The following is a 19,403-nucleotide window of genomic DNA, read 5'->3' as shown; positions in this document are numbered from 1 at the left end:
GTAAACAATGAGCAGATATAAGATGATTTTAAGAAATTGTGAATAATTTTGTTAGATGTGACAAAGAAATGTCTTTTTGTTGTTAATGTTGTTTTGTTTTTGTTTTTAAAGGAGAGAGTCTTTATCTATTAGCTACTGATACATTTTAAATGGGAGATGATGTCCGGGATTTGCTTTAAAATAACCCAGGATGTATGGAGGGGAGGGGTAACAGTGAAACAAGACCCATCTTGGGCTAACAAATGATCGAAGCTGGGTTGTGGGTAAATGCAGGGGGTGTTGGGGGGGTGGGTGGTGGCTTCATACTACTCTGTCTTCTTCTGTGTGTGCTTGAAAATTTGCATAATAAAATTTTTAAAATGAGGGCATAAGAAAGAACTCCCTTTTCCATTGCCTCTGGTCACCATTGCATTTGGTGAACACATGCATTAGGCCAGTGCTAATGCAGCCATTTTGTGACTAAGAGGGGACAAGCCTGAGGATAAGACTAACCACAAACATGGCAGAGTAGAAAGAGGAAGGAAATGGGGTGCTGGATAATTCTGTTGGGCTGCCAAATTAACCAGGCAGGCACAGGCATGTTTCAGTATTCCATATTATGTGGAGTAATACATTAAGCCATATTTATTTATTTGGTTACATGTAACCCAACTGATCTAGAGAAAGGACCAGAATGGAGGCCTGGCCCATCTTTGCTGCAGGATGTTACCATGACATCAAAGAGGACACCAGGATTCAAAGAAAGGCTTGTGAGCAATGAGTCCTTGCCAAATATTTCTGAGACCTTCTATCACAACCTAGGGGCTCCTGGAAATAGGAGAGGGTCTCTGCTTTCTGCCTGCTTCTCTTGAGCCCCAAGGGGCCAATGACAGGGGCTGCACCGGACTTCGGTTTGCAATTATAAACCTACTGTTTCTGGAAAAGAAATAGCAGAAACAATTCCTGAAGGACAGCTGGCCTTTCTGGCATCCCTCCTTACAAGGACAAGGAGACCTCCTCTCCCTGAACCCCTCAACATGCAGTAACCACAACCATACAGTGTCTACACACAGGGCACAAACAGCATTGTTTCTAACTGATCTCATGGTTCAGCCGGTCTCGGGGGTGTCAGCTGTTCTGTAATGTATGACAAATCACTGTGGTTAACTTAACCCGTCCGGGTCTCCTAGATACAGTCACTAAACGCTTGCCAAGAAATGTGCAAAGGGAATGCGAGGGGTGGGGGGACGGGAGGGGAGGGGAGGAGTGGGGAGGGGAGGGGGCCGGAGGGGGTGATGTGGAGAAGGACCACAAGGCATGGTCTCTGGTTGCTCTGGATGCATCTGGATCTCTGTCCAGACCCAGACTTCAGATATAGCTCGAGGCCAGGCTTTAGAGACTGACGATAGGCGGTGAGGGTGGCAGCCTTTAATGAGGAGCAGGTCACAGATCCTCAGTGAGTTTGTTCTCATCCTAATTTGGCCCTCGTTTGCAAGGCTTTGCTTAGAACAGTGATTCTTATATTTGAGCATGCATTAGAATCCCCTGGGAGGTTTGATAAAGCACAGGTTGCTGGGCCCCACCCCCGGAGATTCTGGTTGAACAGGTCTGGGGTGGGGCCTGAGAATTCAAATTGATAACAAACACCTAAGTGATGCTGATTCTGCGGGTCTGCGGGACCCTGATTGGAGAAACTACTGACCTGGAACTTCTTAGTTGGACTATGGCTCTCAGATACCAGGAGGAAGAACTCTAAACCTTTCTTCTTCCCTTAGCAATGAGGTTAGAACCAATGATGAGTAGCCAAAGGGCCGAAGTCCTGGGTGGGAGTGACCAACAGGGTGATGCCCTAGGATCATCTGACCAGGAGCCAGGAGTCTTGGGTTGTTATCCTGCCCCTGAACAAGCCCATTGTGTAGCTTCGGAGAAGTCACTTCTGCTTTCTGGGCCTCAGTTTACCCTGTGTAGAAAACGAGCAGATAATACTCTTCTGTGTGCATTCTAGTTTTCACAACAGAAAGGTTTTTAAAAAGAAAAAAGGAAGACACTGACCCACACGACCTCTCAGGGGATGAGGGTAGGAGAATCTCGTGTGGGCACCACGGTGTACTCTGAAGCCTGTGGGCTTTGGCTTGCACCCAGGTCTTCCACTGAACTTGTTCCGAGCCCCTTTCCTTCTGGAATCCCTGTAGTGCTCACTGGTGACTCTGCTCCTTTATCCAGAGCTTGCTTCTCTTTCCTGTCTTACCCGGTTTTCAGGCTTTCTCATGCACCTTTTGTGTCTTCCAATTGGCTATTGACTGCGCAGTGCCAACTGTTTGCATCTCCCCTCCTCCTCCTCTGCCAGGGCCTTGGACAGAAGGAGCGTGGGATAAACGTTGGAGGGCTGTCGGCAAGAGAAACACCCAAGCCGTACTCCACTGGGCGAGAATCCCAAGGTGAGAGACAGGGAACCCAGAACTTGCCTTCCTAGGAGAGTCCCCAGCTGATGCCTGTAGAGTTTTTTACTTTGGCCCTGTTCACCTCCAGAAGAGGGGCCTGCCCCCCAGCCATTTCCTCTACCTTCTGCCCAGACTCTGAGTTATGCTCCCCTGTCCCCTCTTCCTAACAAAGGCTTCCTCAGTAGAAAAGAGCTTGGACATACAATACTTGCCAACAAAAGCAACCGTTGTAGCCCCAGGGAAGGGGCTGGGGGTAAGAATCGGGGTGAGGTTTTGCTCTCTGCTTGCCAGGACTGGCTCCGGGGAAGGCCCCAGCCCATTGCTCATGAGTCAGGCTGCTGGGGTCCCAGCTGCAATCGGTCCCTCTTGACTTCCCAAGTTTAAGGCAGGACGAATGGGGTGGGGCTCAGGGAGGGGGCTAGGCAAGCTTTTGGGATGGCAAGGGAGAAAATCAGTGATCACATGCCGTGACTTTTCATTTCTGTCTCCACAGGGCCCCCACTCTGCAGCTGGGAAAACTGAGATCCCAAGAAGGGAGGTCATTTTATCCTGAGCTCATTTAGTGGATTTGTGGAAGGCCAGATGGAGACAGTTCCAGCCTGGTTATCTCAGAGCCTCTCCTCCAAGTTCCCACCGACACAAGCTCTCACACACACACATACACACCCCTCACATTCTTGCTCCATCTGCCCTCACACACAAAACCACAGTCTGGCTCTTGACTTCACAGATCTTAAAGGACCAGAAAGAGGAGAAAAAGGAACACTATTTTTCCTGAACTTAATATAGATCAGTTTGGTGGTGCCATTTTCAAATAACTGGATGGTCTTGGTGTTGCTTGGAATAGAATATGCTCTGCATTTCCACAGGACCTCAGAGTTTGCCTGTGAATCCTGTGAGCCTCATGGTTTCCCCTTTTGACAGATGAGGTACTGCAGCCCAAAAAGAAAAATGACTTGCCCTTGGTCATACAGATTGTACTTGGCAAAGTTCAGCCTAGAGTAGTCTACTGATCCCTAATCTTTTCTCTTCTTCCCGCTCAGCACTAGACTCTGGATTCAGATTCCAGCTCTGCTGCAAATGAGCTGTGTGACCTGGGTCACCGCTTCAGCTCTCTGAACCTGCTTTCATAAATGCACTGCCCCTCCAAAAGCCTCCTCACTCCAGAACTACTGCCTCTCAGGAGGTCCTGGGCCAGGGCCTGGGGCCATGGGGATGAGGAATCCAGCTCTCTGCCCACAAGGCAGGAACATATTCAGAGCCCAGCAAGGGTGCAGACGGAGAGGCCTCACGTCATGGGGAGGGAGGGGAAGAGTACAGGAAGCCAAGGCCTCTCTCAGGGGATCCAGAGATTCCCAAGAGAAGTCTGGTTAGGGAATTTCCACCCACAAGTTGGTCTCCTTTTAAGAAGGCCCCACAACAAAATGTCTGGTCTCAAAAGCAGAAAGATTAGGGGTCTTTATACACTTTATACAAAGATGCTTTATTCCACAGTTCCTTAAAACACACACACACACACACACACACACACAAAACTCCTTTCTCCAGTTCCCACCTCTGGCTTGCTTGAAATACAGTTCATTTGCAAATTGTTAAGAACACATTTATACAGTCAAGCAGGAGTTGGGCTATTTGCCCTGACTACTGAACTGGTCTCAGCAACATTGCAAAACCAGCAATCCACTCTCATCTCTGACTCTTGGTTTTTCCCACCTTGGGCTGTGGAGGGGTTACTGGTGCCAGAGGAGGAGGATATTTTATTTATTGAACACCTTCTATGGGCTCTAGTTAGGAGGCTCAGTGCTGGGATGTCAGTCAGGGCCGTCTGGGCATAAAGCCAGGAAACTCTCCTCACCTTGCTCAGTCCTGCACTTGACTAGGACACGGGCCGCTCACTGCAACTGGGGGCAGAGAGAACTGTAGTCTACGAAATGGGGGTAGATCCAAGGGGTCAAAGGTTAGTGGAGGGCGTCAAGACCATTAGCAGAGAAAGAAGGAGACACCCTCTCTTGGGGAGGAGAGGTGCTCACCGTCTCCCCACCCAAACGGAGTTGGACATCCCTTCGGCCCGGTGGCTCTGGAGAGGGGGGCCCTGCGGTCAAGTAAGGGGAAGCGAGGGGACAAGGAAAGCGGCTACGGCTACGGACCGTCACTCTGGGGGGAGCCCCGGCGGCCGGCTCCGCGTGGCACTTCCGATCCGGCTGGGCCGCTGCACTCCCCGGCCCCGCGCTCCGCCCCGGCCGCGCGGCGCCCCCCGTCCGACCCGCGCCCGGCCCCGCCCCGCCAGCGTGCACCCCCCCTCCCCCAGGCCCGGCCCGCCCCGCCGCCCCCTTGGCCGGCTCCCGCCGCGTCCCGGAGCGTCACGGCGCGGGCGGACCGACCGGCTCGCGGCAGTTGGCACCGGGGGCGCTGGCGCGTCGGCCGCTCCGCTCTCCCGCCGGCAGCCTCGGGCGCGCGGAGCCAGCGGTCCAGGCGGTGGCGCGGGCGGGGGGCCGGGAGCGGGCGGGCCGGCGGCGGCGGAGCAGGCGGAGGCCGGCTGGCCCGCGCTCGGCAGTCCGGGGCGCGCTCCAGCCTTGCCGGCAGCCCGGAGCTGGGGCCTCGGGCGCCCTCCGGCCCGCGTCCGCGCGCGGCCACATGGCTCGGCTCCGCGCGCTGCTGTCCTGCCTGCTGCCCCTGCACTGTGCGCTCTGCGCCGCCGCGGGCAGCCGGACCCCAGGTGCGTGCAGGCCGGGCGCGCGGGGGCGCGAGGGGTCCCGGGGGCCCGAGAGTCCGGCTGGCCCCAGGGGGCCCGAGGAGCCGGGCGGCCTTGGAGCGAGTGGGAGGCGGTGCGCGCCCTGGGCTTGAGCTCGTTTCTTCCCCTGTGTCCCCCCGGCGCTGACCCGTGATTGCTCCTCCTTTCTGGCACGAGAGGTGGAGAGAGACCCCGGGAGACGTTTTCGGAGTTTTGGGAATATGGAGTCTCTTCTTAGGGGGCTGTATATTGGTCTTTGTCTCTGTATTTCGCGCTCTCTCGTTTTCATTCTCCCCTCTCTCTCTTACACGCACACGCATACACACATTATTGGTCTGTCTCTGTCCTGTGTGCCTTTCACTTTTAGTAACTTCTCCGTCTCCAACTTGTGTGCACGTGTCTGTCTCATCCTCACAGAATCAGGCTGGCAGGTGGTTGCCCCACACCCCAGGGAGCACCTGGCACTCACACTCCGGCTTGGAAACACACGCCTAGCCCTCTCCTCCGGCATTCTCGGGCTCTGTGCAGACCCGGTCCCTCTCACACACAGCCAGACACCCCGCACCTCACCTGCTGTGGCTCTGAGCATGACTCTGAGCATGGCTCTGGTCATTTCCAGGCAGACTGCCTGCTTGTGTGTGAGCTCTGTTCATGTGCTGAAGTGGGCTCTCTCTAGCAGAAATCTTGGGGGTCTTAATGGGTAAAACCAGAGGAGGGTCAGTACTCCCCCACCGGAACTGCCTTGGGCATGGGGGGTTTTCGGGGGACCTCATTTTCTAGGCTTCATCAGTAGCGTGAAGGGGCCCAGGGAGGCAAGAGATAGAGCCATGCGGAAATGAAAATCCCTCCAAACTCCAGTCCCTGAGTCACCAAGCCTGGAAGCCAGCGAGCTGTCATTCCTGCTGGGCCTGGCTGGGCTGGGGGAGAGCTCTGTGAGGACCTGGCTGCTGGCATGCAGCCTGGAGCATGGGGCCATGACCTCACACTTGATTCAGTCCGAGTGGGCAGGTCACCCCGTCCGTCTCCTTTTATTTTTGAAGATCTGTATTTACCGGGCTTGGTGCTGGGCCATGTAGAAATCTCAGCAGCCTCTGTTTACTTTAAAAAGTTTTCTTTCTAAACTTGGAAAAATATAGAACCTGTATTCCCTCCCTCCCCCTCTCCGGCTCCTCCTTTCTCCCTGACACGTGCCCCGGATCCCCTGGGTTTCTAGGTGTGTTTGTTTTGCCAGCTGTGTTTCGAGAGCTTGGTGAGGAGGAGGGCCCTACCCCAGGCTGGTGACTTCAGCCATCCCTCTCTTTGCTCTGGGGGCTTTCGGGGAATCTCAGCCCATTCCTCGGCAGTGCCCAAAGTTGGAAGGCTAGTTGCTAGAGTGGCAGACAGGACTCTGGCATCATTCTTTTCTTCTGTTAAGTTTAACAGGGCCTTGGGGACTACAGGGAGCAAGTTATGTCCACAGAGTTCTTGAACGCCGTTCATCCAAGTGCAGAGATCCTGAGGCTCAGGAAGCCCTGGATGAGTCTCGGATGAACTTGGGCTAAGGGGTCCCTCCGAGGCGACGCTCAGTGTTGCAGAGCCCCTCCGTGCCCCCGTGGGATTGCACAGACTACGTTGATATAACTCCTTGTTTATTCCAGCAGAACTGCGTCTCTCTGGAAAGCTCCGTGACTATGGTGTGACAGTGCCATGCAGCACGGATTTTCGGGGACGCTTCCTCTCCCATGTGCTGTCTGGGCCGGCAGCAGCCTCTGCAGGGAGTGCAGGAGCCGGGGGGGTGCCCCCACCACAGTCACACTCAGGTCGCCTCCGGGCGGCCCGCAGCCTCCTGCGCCAAGAAGGAGCCACCCTGCAGCCTGGCCGGGTGGGGCGCCCCTCCCTCTACTTCAATGTCACGGTTTTTGGGGAGGAACTACATTTGCGCCTGCGGCCCAACCGACGGCTGGTGGTGCCCGGAGCCTCGGTGGAGTGGCAGGAGGATTTTCGGGAGCTGTTCCGACAGCCCCTGCGGCGGGAGTGTGTCTACACCGGGGACGTCACGGGCATGCCAGGGGCAGCTGTCGCCATCAGCAACTGCGACGGATTGGTAAGGGACAAGCCTTTCATCAAGCCAATTTTTGGCGCGCCCCCTCCCCCCTCCCACCCCCCCCGCAGCTACTGAGCCAGTCTGACATCGTTTTCTCCTTAGCTCCCCCGTGTTTGGGACTCCTGTGGGCCTAGTGTATGGTTTGGGCCAAGTCACGGGCTTCCCTGATCCAGAGAGCTCTGCACGCCCCACTGGCCACCAGGTTCCCACTCTAGCGGGTGTGCAGGGCCTGGTGGGGATGGTGCCTTGTTCACTCCCTCACCGTCCGTGGACACACTGGGACTCCAGCTTGCCTAGCCCAGACACATGCGGGGGTAAGGAAGGCGGGCTCTGCTGGGATTGAATCCTGGCTGTGCCCCTCACTGGCCTTGAAGCTCAGAGAAGTGACTCACCTTCTCTGCGCTGCTTTCCCTTATGTGTGAAGTGAGCATTTATTCATAATGCACATATTTACTGTGCGCATCCCCTGTGCCCCGCGCTGTTCAGGCTCCAGAGATTATGGGAGGACCAGGGGCGCACATGGTCCTTTGCTCTCACAGAGGTGACGTGGTAGTGATGATGATGGGACTTACCTTACCAGATAGCATGGTCAATGGTCGGCACCTGCCTGGCATGGGGTCAAGGCTCTGGTGGTATTAGCGGCTGTTAGGATTCTTACTGTTATGTCCTTCCTTATTCCCCACTGTATTTGGTCCTAAAATCAGCCTGCTCTTTCCCAGTGCCCTGCTCTGGGAGCTCCCTTTCTCAGGACTTGTTCCCTCCCTCCAAGCTTGGAACGCCCTGCTCGTTGGCTCCCTATGGTGAACCAGAAAACCATGGGTGGCCCCTGTCTGAGGCTTGACTCATGCTGGGGTTCAACTCCATCCCCCGTGGGTCAGGTCTTCGTGAGCCTGTGTGGCAGGCCCAGGGACCTGGTGGGCATTCCTTCTGTGACCTCTGCGTTGTCAGGTAGGAGCCGATGTGTCCCAGGAAAGGACTCTCTTGCTCTGCCCTTTCGCTTAAAGTGAGGGATGAGTCAGATCTGGGGAGATGGGAAAGGGGGTCTTTCTTCCCTAGCAGGGCTGGGAGCACTCCTCACTGTCTTCCCATCCTTGTGAGGTGTCTTCCTGCTGAATGTCACACGACCTTTGTCTGGGCCAGTGCTTCTTGATCTTTTTTTCATTATCACCCCCCCAAAGAGTCTTTCTAGCCATTTTTTTTCTCTGGCTGCCCTCCTCCATGAAATTTTAATACCACAGGTACACTGCACATCTGTTTATAAATTGCATGTGTATCTGTGCTTGATATATATATATATATGTGAAAAGAACACATTTTTTGCCTTCCAAAGAATGAGGTTTGTCCACATTGGAGGTGGTGGCGCCCCCCCTTGAGAGGCATGGTCTAGGCAGTGGTTGGCTTTCAAGGCTGAGCGTATGCTGGAATTACCCGGCCCGCAAGGGTTCTGTGAGGCCGACTTGGAGAAGCCTGGGTTGTGAGGACGGCTGCAGAAGGCTGAGGCCTTGTCCTGACGCCTGGGCGAGACTTAGGGGCCCCCCACCCTGGACCAGCAGGTGTGTGCAGCAGAAGCCTGCTGGCTGGGGCTCTGCTGTGGCCACAGTTTGGCTCGGAAATCCCAAGGAATGCTTGGAGTCGCCCGGGGACACAGTGTCGGTGCAGAGGGAGAGATGGAAAGTGCTGGAGCAGACTGGTGGCTTGACTGCATTGTATGGTGAACTCCTACAGCCCTCAGCCGCAGAGGCTGCCTGCCATTCCGGGACCGGGCTGTGTCTCCCACTTCTCTTGCTACCTCCGTAAAAGTACCCTGGGGCCCTGACACAGGTGTCAGTGGATGATCAACACCATCACTAAGTAACTGTCCACGGTCTTTGCTTGCCACCAGACCACCGCTTTTGCCTTTGGCTGTCTCCCGAGCCAGTCCCTGGCCACAGCCCAGTGCAGAGGTCTCCCCAGGCCAGAGGTTTCCAGGTCTCCAGCCCATTCCAGAAAGCTGCCCTGTGTCCCCTGAGAGCAAGGGGCTGTTCGCAGGGACCCAGGTGAGCCACCTTTGGACTCAAAGGCCACAGTGCAGCATCTCTGATAAGATTTAGCTCTATATCTGTATGTGGTCTTTGGATCTTAACCCCATCTTCCTTGGCATCTCATGTCCCGAAGTCATTCCTTCCAAAAAACTATTGACCACTGGCGATGGGCAAGTCCTCAGGGAGATGTAAGAAAATGAAAGGGACATGTAGAATAGTAGTGGCAGGGAGTCCTTCCCGCCGCCCAGGCCCAGCCCGCACTGGGTCTCGCACATTCGTTAACTTCGCTCATCGTGTAGACGAGGAAACGGAGCCGCGGCGGGGAGAGCTGAAACTAATGCAGACAGCTTCTGTTCGCACAGGACCCAATAGTTGGTAAAACCGTTCAGTCGTATGTGGTGTCTATGCAGATGTTGTCATTACCCTGCTTTGCAAAGAGTTCCGTCCCTGCCCTCAAGGAACTTGGGTGCCAAGCAGGAGAAACCCCTCTGGTGGTTTCCGCATTCACTTGTTGGTTTGCCGTGGCCCGGTGGGGATGGTACTCAGTCGGTGGGAGTGGTTGTTGTCTTTGGTGCCAGAGACGGTGACATATGAACGGGGCCTTGAAGGATGAGTAGAAGTTTGCTGGGGTCAGACGGCGGGGAGGGCATTCTGGGCAGAGGGAAGAGCGAGTGAGAGTGCATCACAGTGCCAGATGGAACTGGGGAGGGGATCCCAGGAGACACACTGGGAAGGTGGGCCTTGGCCTGACCTTGAGGGAAGGGCAAGATAGGAGAGGGGGCCCAGAGTGGGGATGGGGCAGCCCAGTATCTGGGAGTTGGGGGTACAGGGCTGTGTGACCCTGAGCAGCCCACCTTCCTTCTCTGGGCTCCACTTGCCTCTTGGGTAGATCTCCGAGGCTGGAATGGAAGGGCTCAGAGCCCCTGCCATCTCTGGCATTGGTGCTTTGTGACACGGGGCAGGCCTTGCCGAAGGGCTTTGAAGCCAGACCTCTCTAAACCTATAGTCGATGCCTCCATCCCTGGCTGGTCCTAGGATCTGCTCTGTGTGGGATGGGGCTGCACTGCAGGTACAGGGGGGAAAGACACCAGCCCTGAGCTTGGCCCTCGTGGCCAAGCAAACCTCCCAAGTGTGAGAAGGTCTTGAACAGAGACTCCTTTGTGTGGATAGAATGCAGCCATTTGGATCTTAGCTGCTCTGGGGAGAAGCGCCATGTCTAAACTGGTGGCTTGACCCTCATTTCCAACTGGACCCTGCAGTGGGGGGCAGCAAGCATCACTGCCTTCCCATCTGCTGCCATCCCATAGAGTCACTCAGCCATGGGGCCCTGGGACGGACACTGGAGGAGGGTTCAGTGCGCTGTGGTTAACTCCTGCTAAGACTCAGGAATGGGGACTTCCTCTCACTTCCCACCTGCTCTTCTGGAGGGCCTGGTGTGGCACAGCGGTGGGGAGGGGGTTCAGGAAGGACCCAGGAAGGAGGAAGCCAGGACCTCTGGCCTGGATGAGTTTGTAGGGTAATGGGGACCCAGACATAAAAGCAGACAAATGACAATCTTGTGTGAGGCAGCAGCAGAAGGACCAATTTTTGGTTAGGGCATCTAGGAAGGCTCCCCGGAGGAGGTGGCATTGGCTCAAGCCTGGTCAAACATCATAAACATGAGAGAAAGTGCTGGGCCTCTGGCCAGCGGAGAGAATGACTGACCCAGGGCAGGCTTGAGAATGTTTGGGGGAAGGGAAGAAGGGCTGTGGGGAGGCCGTGTTCAACCTGCAGAGTGTTTCCTCTGGGGCTGGGAGCAGCTGTGAGATCCTAGGGTCCCCAACTGGGAATGTACCCAGGCAGCAGCAGCAATCTGATGGACCACTGTCCAGGGCCTTTCTCGGGGAGCCCCGCCAATCAGTGTAGTGGTTGTCCCGACACTCCTGTGACCCCCAGCCTCTGAGGGCTGGTGGGCGGGGAGGGCCTGGGTCATCTCAGGACCCCTCCAGCTGGGGGCCAAGTGCAGAACAGACCCCCTGTTAGTGATTATGGCTCTGAATTCCTGAGAGGAACATGGAGACCTGGGGTCAGGGCCAGTTCTTTGTGGGCCCAGGAGGGATTGTGGGGTACAGGAATGGGATCAGCAGCGTGGGGACCCCACATACCATCTAGAACCCAGACTAAAAGGCTCCCCGCCCCACTGCCATCTCTGCCTCTCTGGGTCCCGGGCCTCCCTGCCTTGGCATTGGGGCGATGGGGACTTGGCTGTGCTGTGTGTCCCCCCCCCTTTGCCTTCAGCGATGCTGTGAGTCACAGGCCTGGTGTGGAAGGAAGGCACGTGTAGGCTTTGTCACCATCTGGTTCTGTTTTCCACCCTCTGCAGATCATGCATTTTTAATGGGTTACAGAGTAGACCCCTGGCAGGCCGTGGGAGGAGGGGCAGGGGGGCTGAGTCCCAGCCCTGTTTCTTATCCCCTGCCTGATGTACAAGTCCCAGCAGCTCTCTGAACCTCAGGCCTTTGTCTTTAGAATGGGATTACAGTGGGGGAGAGGGCAGGTGGCGATGGATGGTGACAAGGGCCGGGGTTTCGTTATGGGGTGATGAGGAAATGTTCTAAAATGGATGGTGGTGGTGATTGCACAGCTCTGTGCGTGTACTAAATACCATTAAACTCTACCCTTTAAATGGGTGAATTGTATGGTATATGAATTACATTTCAATAAAGCTCTTATAAAATGTGGCTGGCCAGCAGAAAGACCTGAGAGAGGTTTTGTTAGTAATTATGAGGAGACAGTCTAGGGTGGTGGAAGTGTGGGGTCTCTTTGCTCGGGTCCAGACTAGCTGCGTGACCTTGAGTGAGTTTCTAAATCCCTCTGGGCTTAGATTCCTCATCTTTAAGGGGGGGGGGCGCGTGGAGGAGCAACCACCTGTAGGATTGTTCAGAGGATTAAATAAGATAATAAAAAAAGTGTAATCTCTGGTATATGGCAGGGTCTTAAAAAGGGAGTTTATTTCAGTGATTCTTATAGTAATGTTTATTACTTCTCTATAGTAATTGCTACAGTAATCATAGTTACTATGAATAGTGGAAAACAGTGCAGATGTGGTTAGAGTCTGTTGTATTGCAAGAGTATGTAGATTAGCGGTGTTCTCTGGGGCGGGTCTGAGGCCATCTCTGGTCCCCGGGCAGGCCAAGCCCTGCCTTCCCTCTGCTTTGGCAATCTTCTCTGTACCATCAGCCGACTGGCACTTGCTTGACGCGTGGAAGTGTGAGCATCATGACCCATCTGAGATAACCCCACGTGCCCTCCCGGAAAGGAATACTGAGAGGCTCAGGGGAGCACTATGTTAACAATTCATGGGCCCCTGCCCAGAAACCGGCCCTTGACCAGCTCCTGCGAGTGCAGGGATGAAACTCAACCCTGTCTCCCTCTCCAGAAGCCCACAGCTGAAAGAGAAGGCAGATGTGCGCAGTGGACAGAGTGAAACAAGGCAGACTGCATTGAACTTCAGTGTTTTGTGGGGATGCAGGGAAGCAGAATGCCCTCGGTAGGTGGCCTGGAGGTGAACATTGCAAAGGAGAGGTGCTCAGGGAAGGCTTCCGAGGGAGAGGACATTTGGGCCACATTTTAAAGCCACAATAAGAGTTCTCAAAGCCAAGAGGTAGAAACTGTAGGCAGTCTGCAGGGGAGGAAATCCTGTGTCTTCCCAGGATTCAGGAGAGGGTGAGTCATCCCAGCCCTCCGTGGGAGATGGGGAGCGGTGAAAATGTCATTTGGAAAATCTCTGCCTCCCCGTGGAGCTTAGACTTGCCCCTCTGGCCATAGGGAGCCATAGGAGGTTTGTAAGCTAGAGTTACATTCGTACTGGGGTGAGATGCTGATACCCATGCCACAGATTAGCCTGTGGCTCACTGGTGTTCCTGTCAGCACCTGTTCTTGCCACGGGGACTGCTCCTTGCTGGCGGGGGTTGCGGGGGCTGGCGGCGGTAGGCTGACCCGGCAGCTCTGTGGGAAGCCCCCGGCTCTGCCCTGCAGTCCGTCTCTGCCCTGGGGATGTGGAGTGTGAGGCCTAGAGTTCCAGAGGTACCCTCCTCCAGCCACCCAGCTGGTTTGTCTCTGTACATTGTGGCCTGGGGGCCGCCTGCCCTCACACAGGTGTGCTGACAACCCCGGGAGGGACAGAGGCGTTCTGGCCTCACCTCCTTGCTCCCCCTGCGTCCCCAGCCTGGAGAGTGGCTTCTGCTCTGCAGACCTCCACCCCAGCCGAGCTGATGCGTTCACACCTTGCTCTGCAGGCCCCCACCTTGGCTCAGGCTGTTCACACCTCCCACAGAGCCTTCCCCTTCCCTCGGCTTGATACATCCCCCCATCTCAGCCACCTGGTTCCCAGAAACCAGGGACTGGCTTACATCTTTTCATTGTCTAAGCGCGGAGCATGGGCTGGGGCTCATGCAGCCCAGGAGGCCGAGACTTGAGGTGCCTCCAGGAGCAGGGAGTCACAGGAGAAAGAGAAAGGGCCTGGGATAGTAGGGGAGGTGGGACTGTGCCCTGTTTAAAGGGAGTGCCGGTCTGGCTTTGCAAGGTCTTTGGGTATTTGAAGGAGCAATTAGCAGTGACGATTTTTAAGTGTTCTATTTGGTTACGACGGTGTGTGGGCCCAGCACAGTAGGACAATTAGCTAGAGGCCTCGGATCGCCAGCAGGGCAGTTTGTGAGGGGATCTGCAACCAGATCACCTGGGTTGAAATCCCCGCTCCAGCTTTTACGTGCTGTGTGGCCTTGGACAATTACTGGACCTCTCTGTGCCTCGGTTTCCTCGTCCGTGAAGCGGGGATCATAGTAGAGGTCACTTCATGGAGTTGTCCTGTGTGCAAGGGGCCTATTAACACAGTACGTGCATTGCTCCAGCTGTTGCTATGGAATGGTGTGAGCTTACGGGTTGAATCTGCTGGGTCTGAGGGGCTGGGTGATGGGAAAGAAGAGGAAGTCAAGAGCATCTCATTAGTCTGCTTGACAACCCCCCCCCCCCCACCAGAGAGGTCCCTGGGCTTTCAGCTGGGCAGCCAGAGTCCATCCCGGTCCTGACCCCACCAGGCCTGTTAGTTTTTCTCAGGCTGCGCCCTGCTCCCCGCACAGTTTGCATTCTCACCAGAACAGTCCCGCTGGGTTCGCAAAGGGTGGGGTCTGAGCTTAGTCACCTGTGTGTCCTTCGGACCCTGGCACAGGGCCTGCCTCGGGGTGGGCTTTCGGTGGCTGCTGGGTGAGCTGACCCGGTGAGGGAAGGTGGAGGATTTGCTTCCAAGGTGGCATAAAGCTTACGTTTGCATCTCCTCAGCCCTGGCAGACGTGCCGGTCCGCCGTGGCATGCTGTCCCCCGAGTCCGCGTGCTCAGCGTGTGGTCCTCGCAGCCGCGCCCCGGGGGCCTGAGTGGGTGTGTGAGCTGAGGCCTGTCTGCCTCCCTGCTCTCTGCGGCCCCCTCCTCTTTGGTCTCCAGAGCTCACGCCCCGTCCGAGGGTACCACGGAGGGTACCATGCCTACTCTTCTGGGGAAAACCCTGGATCTGCTCTTTAGAATTGATGTTTGTGGAGTGAAAACAGGAAATTGTCTCTTTGGAGGGAGAGGGAACGCCTCACCAGGCTGACTGCGGGTCTCCAGCTGGGAAGTGGCCCTTCCTGGGTGCGGGCCATGAGGGCCTGGGGGCCGCGGGGGCGGAGGCAATGGTCAGCATGGGGGTGCCTGGACCTCAGCCACATCCCAGGAGGCGGGCAGCCCGGGTGTTGCTGGGGGGAGATACCACGTGGGGAAACCGAGGGGCTGGACCAGTTACCCACGGCTGTGTGACAAACTGGCCTAAAACGGACCTGCTTACTGTGACCGCACGTTCTTCCTCACCACGGTAGGTTGGCCGGGCACTTCCTCTGCTGCTTGCTCCTGGGCTCCCCTGTGGCTGCACGCAGCTGGAGGGTGGGCCGGCCTGGCAGGCCCGAGCGGGCCTCATTCCCACATCCAGCATCAGCGCTGGTCAGGCAGCCCCGCTCTCTCCGTTTGGTGGGCAGGACAGGCCTCTTGCACGGCTGTGTCAGGGGACGCTCCAGGAGAGTGTGGGCAGAAACGGCAGGACCTCTTCAGGCCTAGTCTGGCAAGTTGCCTGACGTTGCTTCGGTGCGTTCTGTGGGTCAAAGTGAGCCACCAGGCCACACTAGATTTTCCGAGAGCAGGGGAATGGATGCCACCTCTGGAGGGCAGGGGACGGCGGAGTCTCCCTGCAAAGAGGCGTGTGGACAGGGCCAGGAAGACTGCAGCCAGCTTTGCAGGTGTTCTCCCACATGACTCCGGGCAAGTCACTTGACCCCTCTGAGCCTCAGTTTCCATATCTGTAGAGTGGGGGTCCTGCCTTGTAGTTTTATTCATTAGAAACCCAGCGTGCTGCCACAGTGCCCGGAGCAATAAATAGTAGCTTTATCATGGTCACTGATCTCTTGGAATAAATATGGAAACTGAGGCAGGATCCACAGTAGGTTTGTTTCCAGACCTCTGGTCACCTGTTCCGGTGCTCTTCTTGCTTCCCAGAAGGCCCTGTCCCATCAGGGCCTCTCTCTGTCTGAGCGGACATGCAGGGTCTGGGTCCTGGGTAGTTTTCTGGTCCTCAAGGTGGTCTGGTCTTGCAGAGTTTCACCTCCCTAGTCTCCCCACAGCTGGGCCATGCTGTCTGCCCAGGATTAATAACTTACTTATGATATGGAATAAAAGCCAGACATCACCTCACTGCCGCTCCTTCTGAGTGAGGGCTGGTCTGGGGGCTGGTTTTATTTTCCTGCCCTGGCATCCTCAGGCTGGCTGGAAGGAGGGCGGCCTCTGGGCCGCTGAGTGTGGTGGGGGCCGCGCTTGCCTTCCCTCTGTCTCCCATACTCAGAGGGGCAGAGGCCCGGGGGAGGGGGCCTTTTGGAGGGGACCCAGGGCATTTGTGCCGTGGGACGTTTCCAAGCCATCTGCCAGGGCTGGCATTCCATTTTCAGCAGGTAGGCCTTGCCCTGCCTTCAGAGCCTGAGAAACAACAGCAATGACTTGGACGACAGTAACAGTAATCTTTGCAGGCTGCCTCAGCTCTGGCAGCCGAGTTTCCTGTTAGCACAAATAATCCTCGTGTTATGAAAACCTCTAGTGATGAGTTCAGCTCAGCGTCATTTGCCCAGATGACCCTGACTTTGGCCTGAGTGCAGACAGCTGTGTCCGGAGGAGGCTTTCAGGGCCTCTTGGTCCCCTCTTAAGTTTTCCAGACGAGGAAAGCTGAGGCTCAGGGAGGGGAAAAGACTCACCCAGGGTCACAGAGCAACTGTCAGGACCCCTGACTCCCCGTCCAGCGCTCCCCTACGATCCCACTCAGCCTCTCCCGAGTCAGTGGACAAGGACCGAGTAAATGATGACAGTGACTCAGGTCGTAAGCCCTGTGCCGGCCAGAGATGCAGAAGCCATGGCAACGGCTTCAGAGCCTAAATGCTGAAGCGATTGGTCCGGCGGTTGCCTGCTGGGACACGTCCTGGCAAGTCCTCTGGCCTGGATCCCACTGCGAGGGCAGGATGCTCAACTTCTGCATGTCCTTGTTTCCCTGAAAACTGGGAAGCCAACTAAGAAAACACGGTGTCAGCTGCCCAGTTAGGATGTGAAGGTGGAACAAAACCTTCTGGTGTCTCTTGGCCCTAAGTCAGCATTGCCACTGGTTTATCCATTTTCAAAATTCGGGAGGGCAGTGGGTTGCTGTTTCGCCCACATTACTTGTCAGAGGGTTATCAGACACCCTGCAGTCTCCTTTTCTTCTGCTTTCCCTAACACGGCCGAGGGGCCGGTAGAATAGGCCCCTTTCAGAGAAATGTTTGAAGGTGGAAGCGTTTGTCCAGACACAGTTGGTCTCAATGCAAACCCTGTTCCCAACGGGTTGCCTGAAGCCTTTTGTCAGCCTTTGCTTTTAAGCCAACCAAATATTTATACCTCTGATCTGTCCAGAAAATGCCCTTACCCCCCAGCCCCCACGCCCCACAGCAGAGGTTCATTTCCGCCCCTAGAGGCTGGCAGGAGCCCACACTCTGAACGAGCTCCTCCAGCCCAAAGAGGCCTTGTGTTCTGTAGCCTGACAGGCCGCCGGCCTGGGTGTGTTGAGTGCTTGGTGCTTTGTCACCTCATAATTCGTCGTCCCTAGGTGGGGAGGCTCTAGGTAAAACATGCTGTCCCCTCAGCCGTGGCCACATTGTCTGGGGGAGCAGATCTCTCATGAAGGGCCATAATGCCCAAGGGAGGTCGTTAAGGAGGCTTGGCCCCAAGGATGCTTATTGAAGGGGGTTTTGTTCCAAAGTTGGCCCCCTGGTGTGGCTCAGTACTTGTGCTCCTGAAGCTCACATTTCAAAGAGGAATAGACAGGAATATGCCCTGGATGGGGACAGAGCACGGCCACAAGCCGCTGAGGGCACGGAGGAGGGATCGATGATGGGGTGACATCTGAGCTCGGCTGGAGGGGCATTCCTGGCAGAGCTCACGGCAGCCATGAAGGTGCGGAGGGCCGCGTGAACACGTGTGGTTCCAGGTGTGGAACAGGGCCCGTGCGGCTGCAGTGGGGGAAGGGGGGTGGATTTTTAGTGTAAATAATTCCAAAAGGGAAACAAACAGGGCTTGACAAGAAAAACAAGTCAGGGGGCGGTCCAGACACCACACTCTCTGGGGTGACGGTTATGGCCTCCCTAACCAATCTCCCTGCCTCTATCCATGCCCCTGTCTCCATCACCAGGGGCAGCAGGGGCAGTCTTGTTCATTCCCAGCCCTTCCGTGATGCTCCTGTGGGGGGAGCCAAGCAGGCTGGGGCTGTGGTCCCTCCTCCCTGTCCTCCTGGGACCTCCTCTGCCCCTTCCCTCAGTGCTCCCCTGACTGCCCTCCTTCGGGGCCGTCCTCCCCAGATGCTGTCCCCTCATCTCCCTCAGGCTTTTTTTTTTTTTTTTTTTTTAAAGATTCTATTCATTTATTTGACAGAGAGAGAGAGAACAAGTAGGCAGAGAGGCAGGCAGAGGGAGAGGGAGAAGCAGGCTTCCCGCTGAGCGGGGAGCCCGATGCGGGGCTCGATCCCAGGACCCCGGGATCATGACCTGAGCCGTAGGCAGCGGCTTAACCAACTGAGCCACCCAGGCGCTCCTCCCTCAGGCTTTTGCTCAAATGTCACCTTCTGAGTGACCTCTTCCCTGACTCCATTCTTTAAAATTTCAGATCCCACTTCTCTCTCTGCTTAAGTTTTCCCCACGGCTCCTTCCATTTGGTATGCCATGGTTTTACTTATTGATTGCTTGTCTCACCGCTCCGTAGAACGCTGGCTCGAGGTGAGGAGGGGTTTGTGGCTGTGTCCCCAGCACCGAGAACGGGGCCTGCTCAGTACGTAGCCCATGAATGAGTGAATGACTAGAGGAACCGTAGCAGACAGAGCTTTAGGAGAAGCACAATTGCAGAGGTGTATGGACTCGGGTACCTGCTGAGTGGCCCAAGCCACTGGGATGTGAGCATTTGCGTTGCTAGTTAATTGACAGGGTTTAGCACAGACAAGATTTGGTGACGTGTCAGAGTTCTGAGAAACCTGGCAAACATGCTCATGGTGCCAAGCCCAGGTCAGGAGTAAGGACAGCAACCTGCCCCAGCTAATCTGGATTCCTCTCCACTGAGGGCAGTGATGCCCAGAGTGCATGTGTGGTCAGGGGCCCCTCGTGGGCTGGAGCTGGGCCCTGCACGGGAATCCCAGTGACTAGGCCCACTCCTCCTTCCATCCCCCCATGCTTATCCGCCTTGCATAGGGAACCTTCCCTGCCACCACCACATCCCTCGTTTATCACTCGCTGCGGACCTGCTGTATGTCAGACTTGGTGGTAAACATTTTACATGCATGACCTCATGTGGGGGAAGCATGGCTTAAAACCAAGTCGGCACCCCTCTGGGCCAGGGCGATGTCAGATGGATGAGAGGGGAGGTCTGGCTGGGACAAGTGACCTGCGGGGGGGCTGGCCCTCAGTTCTGGGCGGGACTGGCTCACCTCTTCCTGGAGCCACCCCATGGTCAGCTGCCTTGCTTCTGAGCTGTGGGGCTCCGACTGCAGGGCCACGGTGCAGGGAGCCCCTCCTCAGCTCAGGGCCTGGCAGCCA

At 56.0% G+C, this 19,403-nt stretch overlaps 1 protein-coding gene and 1 long non-coding RNA gene across 6 annotated transcripts in view; both read left to right on the top strand.

Annotated features, from left to right (window-relative positions):
* The first annotated feature begins 298 nt into the window (after positions 1-298).
* On the top strand, positions 299-4,620 carry LOC145722205 (uncharacterized). The gene is made up of 3 exons (XR_014146305.1): positions 299-749; positions 2,327-2,417; positions 2,914-4,620. It is a non-coding gene; the product is annotated as an uncharacterized LOC145722205 (long non-coding RNA).
* Positions 4,621-4,869: 249 nt separating this feature from the next.
* The window catches only part of ADAMTS14 (ADAM metallopeptidase with thrombospondin type 1 motif 14), a 73,965-nt gene continuing 59,431 nt past the window's right edge, over positions 4,870-19,403 (top strand). The window contains exons 1-2 of one of the 5 annotated variants that reach the window (XM_081824099.1): positions 4,870-5,136; positions 6,792-7,234. In XM_081824099.1, the coding sequence (XP_081680225.1) occupies positions 5,055-5,136; positions 6,792-7,234 (525 nt within the window). In that variant the 5' untranslated portion in view covers positions 4,870-5,054. The remainder of the gene's footprint in view (positions 5,137-6,791; positions 7,235-19,403) is intronic. The other 4 variants (XR_014146303.1, XM_081824101.1, XM_081824097.1 and 1 more) reach the window with 4 other exon arrangements.

The sequence above is a fragment of the Leptonychotes weddellii genome, chromosome 6 (assembly GCF_054177405.1).
Source record: "Leptonychotes weddellii isolate Sample4059 chromosome 6, ASM5417740v2, whole genome shotgun sequence".
Taxonomy (NCBI): domain Eukaryota; kingdom Metazoa; phylum Chordata; class Mammalia; order Carnivora; family Phocidae; genus Leptonychotes; species Leptonychotes weddellii.
The sequence above is the reverse complement of the archived record's forward strand: the minus strand, read 5'-3'. Positions and strand labels throughout refer to the sequence as shown.